At 39.3% G+C, this 5,813-nt stretch overlaps 1 protein-coding gene across 1 annotated transcript; it reads left to right on the forward strand.

Annotated features, from left to right (window-relative positions):
• The first annotated feature begins 301 nt into the window (after positions 1-301).
• Positions 302-784, forward strand: LOC146746164 (uncharacterized protein KIAA1958-like). The gene has a single exon (XM_085499025.1). It carries the CDS (start codon positions 302-304, stop codon positions 782-784), a length of 483 nt encoding a protein of 160 aa, XP_085355151.1.
• Positions 785-5,813: the final 5,029 nt, after the last annotated feature.

A 5,813-nucleotide genomic window follows, 5' to 3' on the forward strand; every position in this document is an offset into this window, starting at 1 on the left:
GCATGGTATTTCCATTGGCGACAGAACTACTTTTATTTTGTAAACACATTTTCGTCTGCTATTTTTATCCGTCTGCTATTTTGTTTGGCATATCACATGGAATACTACGATTGGGAGAACTTAATGTATGTTGACCACCTGGAAACCGAGTTTTATTATCCTGAAGGGCTCTCAGAAGATCAACCCGCAGTAAAATCGGCATTTGCTATGGAGCCGGAACCATCAACATCGAGGTACCGGGAGGTTTTTTGCTGGTGACGTTGCGGCGTTTGTCAGCGAGCAGAAAAACAAGAATACGGCGATGAAAACAAAGCGTGAAGTCGCTGTGTTTAACGATTGGAAGAAGTCTATGACACAAGAAAAGCGTGACCTAAAGGATATACCACCATCCCAGCTAGATGCTTTGCTGTCGCAATTTTATCTAGGTATTCGTAAGAAAAACGGCGACGAATATGAGCCGGACTCCATATCATCGTATCAAAAATCGATTGACCGGTATTTGCGTGACAATGATTACGGGGTAAGCATCATTCGTGACGATGCGTTTGCTTCAAGTCGCCGCACATTGGCCGCTAAAAGGAAACATTTGAAGGCTTCTGGATTTGGTAATTTGCCCAACAAATCACAACCAATTACAAAAAATCAAGAGGAGGCGTTACTGAAAGCTGGGCAACTTGGTGTAGACTCCGCAACAGCCATCATCAACACCACGTGGTATAACAACACGAAGCTTTTCGGTTTGCGTGGAAACAACGACATCGTCAGATGGAATGGGGTGATGTAGTCCTACAGAGTGATGAAAATGGTGAGTTTCTAGTGTATAATGAGAAACTCACCAAAACTCGTCACGGGGAGCCTGGTAATACTAGGAGCTTTGCACCGAAGGCGTATGCTACACCGACAACCCCGAACATTTGCCCGGTTCGAGCCTACAAAGCATACGCAGCTCATCGACCAGACAGAATGAACTGCAGTTCAGCGCCATTCTACCTTGGAATTGAGTATGTCCCATGTACCGTTGCTAAGGGAATATGGTTCCGAAATCAACCTATGGGCATAAATAAGCTGAATACGATCATGAAGTCAATGTCGAACGCAGCAGACTTAACTGGCAAACCACGGCGCACGTAAAACCTGTGTTCAACGGCTCCTTGACGCCGGTGTACCACCAAACACGGCAGCACAACTAAGTGGACACAAAAATGTCAGCAGTCTAAACCAATACTCAGTTCCGAATAAAGAGCACCAACGTCAAATGAGTAACATTTTATCCGGAAACCAAGACTCTTTCAATCCACGACCAGCAAGCAACATCGCAAACGCAGTTGTGGCGTGCAACTCAGCGACGACCGCTGTCGACGAAAGTCATCCTGTCAGTCACGGTGTAGTACCGCAGCTGCACGGCATGTTTGCCAATGCACAGATCTGTGGAGGAACATTTAACTTTAACATAAACTGTGTATCACAGTCGTCTAGTTCAAGTTCTGGTTCTGTCTTGGTCCCAACTAAACGTCCTCGAGTTATTTATTCGGACAGTGAATCAGATTAAACGTCTGATTATTTTATTTTCACACAGACAGTGTTACTAACTTCATTTTAGTCTGTTTTTGGTTGTCTTTAAACTATTAGCCATTGTAATTTGATTAATTTTTATCTGTAACTTTTGTTGTTGTTGTTGTAACCTTTAACCGGTTGTTACGAGTTAATAAATTGTTGTAGTGACACGCGTTCTTCACTGGCACACGTTGCTATGCCGTGTCACTATCTTGGAACATATTAATGGGCAATGGGGTTTCCCAACCTAAAATTCATCCCTGTTTGTTGTAATATGAAATAATCAAATATGGAATATATGTAATAATAACAGAACCCCACACCCTGCCCGTGGCTTTCGTTGCGTATGGAAGTTATTTTCACTCGAGATGCGGTGTATTCTGCTGTTCTTACGGCCGCGGGATACACCGCATCACACGTGAAAATAACTTCCATACGCAACGAAAGCCACGGGCAGGGTGTGGGGTTCTGTCATAGTATTGCATAACTTCATTTAAATTGGTAGAAACACATTTCAACGAATTACTTTAAACCACGGAACCAGATTCAATTTCGAAAAAAAAACAGATATTTTTTTACGAGATTTTTCTTTGCTACGTGTCTTATTTTTTAAATTATATACTGCTTTGCCGCCTTTGTATAATAATTTAGTGTGTTAATATGCACATTAACTACACAATTCATTTATATATGTAGATGTAAATTAATTTTGAACGAATATATTGTAACACATTTTGTATTACACAGGACGATTTTTAAGCTGCCCATGTTTTGGCTTGTATAAATATGCCCCTTTGATACTTTTTGATACCTGAACGTTGGCCATCGTCATTGCAATTCCGGGTCATACTACTAATATTCATAACAACCACGAGTTATTGTTTGAAAGCACGACTTGACGCTAATAAACTAATATTTTAATTATAACAGTCTGAAAGGAACCCACGTCACTTGCACATTTGCCGTTCAAGTTTTCGAAATGAGGGCGTTGTCCTTTACAATGTTAACCATGATTCACAGATGAGTTTAGGATTCACGGCCCGGGGGGGGGGGGCACTGGCCTTTCAGTTTGGTAGGGTTTAGCGACCCGGAAGTAAAACCCCAGACCTCATTATAGACCATTATCACCTCAAAAGCCAGTATCAGACGGATATCTTAATACATTAGCGTCAGTTTTGTTCCAAACATAAGTGAACTCATAGTTGCTATTTACATAGAAAGTAAAGTAAGCAAATAACTTTAATAACTTGTACTTTAATTATTTGTTTGTTGGTTTTACAGAGCTATCTTTCCTCCAGTCTTACAATGCAGCATACCGTTACCCATATATAGTTTTCTACATAAAGGATAAATATCTGCCAACATAAATATAAGTTCCCTAAATGTCCGGGGACTTGCTGACGCCAAAAAGAGAGAGAAGGTTTTCCAATGGCTAAATGATGGTAAATATAATGTCATTATGCTTCAAGAGTGTCATTCTACCCCAAAAGATGAACTTAGCTGGCAAAACCTCTTACCAGGCCACTATATATTTTCTAATGGAAGCTCTGCTAGCAAGGGGACATTAACTATCATTAGTGTCTCGGACTATCAAATTAACCATGTAAAAATTGACAAGGACGGAAGATTAGTCATAGTCTCAATCAATATAGCAAACACATCTTATCTTTTTATCAATACGTATGCCCTAACCTCTAAAGACGAACACCACATATTTCTCCATGAACTTTCTACTTTTCTAGGAGATTTTCAATCAAACCTGGAACTGGAAATTATTTGGGGAGGGGACCATAACCTAACTCTATATAATAAACTTGATAGGTCAGGGGGTAATCCAGTGGTATGGGAAAGTTCTATAAAAGCCATGGAAAATATCATGACACAATTTGATTTAACAGACATCTGGAGAATTAGAAACCCAACTAGGAGACGTTATACGTGGAGACGATTACGTCTGACATTAATTCAGAGTCGTCTTGACTATTTTCTTGTCAGTAATTCGTTGCAAACGTCGGTATCAAAATGTGATATTGTGCCAATGCATTATCCGATCACTCTGCTGTTACTATTTATATCGGAGACCAAGGGGGAGATTGGATAATTCATATTGGAAATTGAACAACAGCTATCTAATAAATAATGAATATATTGAATTGATTAAAAATAATTTACAAAACTGGCAGAAGGAATATAATAACCCAGACAATCCCCAAGGCCTATGGGAGTTTATGAAATTTAAAATAAAAATTAATTCTATTTTATTTGGGAAATGCATGGCAAGAAAACGACGAGAGTCGAGGAATTTACTTGAAGCCAAGCTGGAATCTCTTGATATAGAACTTAGTCTGAATGACTGTGAGAAGTTAAAAGTTGAAATTGCAAACGTTCGTAGAGATTTGAATTTGGAGTACGAATATTTGGCTAGGGGGCCCTCATACGCGCACGTGTAGATTGGTATGAACTAGGGGAAAAGAACACAAAATATTTTTTAAGTTTGGAAAAGCACAACGCAAAAAAGTCCTAGATTACCCAACTATTTGATACGACAGGAAATTTAACAACAGACCACCATGCTATTCAAACCCAGATTCGTAATTTCTTTTCCAGTCTTTACACTACACAAAGCCACCCCAGAGACTACGAAATGACTCATCTTCTTTCCCAGCTCAATGACATTCCCAGACTCAGGAACAATGACAAGGAATTTTGTGAGGGGCCTCTTACGTTGCAGGAGGCGTTCAATGCCCTTAAAAGTACGAATAAAAATAAAACCCCTGGAAATGATGGCCTAACGGTCGAGTTCTATTTGACATTTTGGCAGTGGGTTGGTTCTTATGTAATTAACTCTCTAAATTCGACCACAGAACTTGGTTACATGTCCAGTAGTCAACGTCTAGGAGTTACTACCCCCATTGAGAAAAAGGACAAAGATAAGAGGTATCTGTCTAACTGGAGACCAATTACCCTGCTTAACACTGACTACAAAATTGCTCTAGGCCTTTGACAGCCTAGAGTGGAATAAATATGTTCCAATGTCTAGAAATATTTAATTTTGGTCCTTCCGTCCTAAGTTGGGTGCAATGCTGTTATACTGTCCCGGTGAGCTGTGTAATGAACAGGGGTGAATCAACTGGATTTTTCGGCCTTTCTAGGGGGGTTAGACAAGGAGACCCCCTATCCCCAATACTGTTTATTTTGTCTCTGGAGCTTTTGTTACTTAATCAGAAACACAGTGACGGGATTATAGGGATATCTATTGGTGGACAACAAATTAAAAGCTCAGCCTATGCCGACGATCTTACCTGCTTTGTCGCAGATGTAAAATCGGGCGAAAATCTTCTCTCTCTTTTTAACAAATTTGCACTGGTTTCAGGGTTAAAGGTCAGTTATGACAAAACTGAAGCAATTTGGTTGGGCGGATGGCGCTTCCGTCAAGACAGACCGTTCGGGGTGAAATGGCCTATGTCTCCTATCAAAATTGTGGGTGTCTTCTTTTCCTATGATGCTAGAGCAGCATATGAAATGAACATAAATATACCAATAAAGTGCTTAAATAGTGTGTTGCAATGCTGGTCTAGACGTAGTTTGACAATTATTGGCAAAATTCAGATTATTAAAACTTTTGTTATTCCAAAATTACTATTTATTTTCAACCATATTCCAATTCTACAACGGGATATTAAACTCATAAATACTAAAATATATACATTCATATGGCAAGGACACGATAGAGTAGCACGCAGCACACTGATAGGAGACATAGGCCAAGGAGGTTTGGGTATGATTGATATACATGCAATGCAAAAAGCCATTAATGTTGGGTGGGTAAAACGATACCTATCTCCTAAATTTCACCCTTGGAAATTATTTTTTACCAATTACCTGGAATATGTGGGAGGAGATTTCATTTTTAAATGTAATTTTTCTGTTGACTTACTCAATGTTAAACTCCCATTATTCTATTACACTTTACTAAAACAGTGGAGTGAAGTTGGGCCTAGTAAAACATCTCGCATGAATATGAAATCATATGGAATAACAAAAAAATCCTCATGCAAAATAAAAGTATCTTTTACAGAGCGTTTTTTAATGCAGGAATAATTTATATTGCAGATATATTTGACACAATTGGTAAAATTAAAAATTGGGCTAATCTCCACGCACTAGGGCTCAATTATGTTCAGCTACTTCAGTGGTATGGCATTATCTCTGCACTGCCATTAGACTGGATGAATAGCCGTGCAATTTGTGTACGTCCA

Source organism: Saccoglossus kowalevskii, chromosome 5 (genome assembly GCF_978046115.1).
Source record: "Saccoglossus kowalevskii chromosome 5, keSacKowa6.1, whole genome shotgun sequence".
NCBI classification, from domain to species: Eukaryota; Metazoa; Hemichordata; class Enteropneusta; family Harrimaniidae; genus Saccoglossus; species Saccoglossus kowalevskii.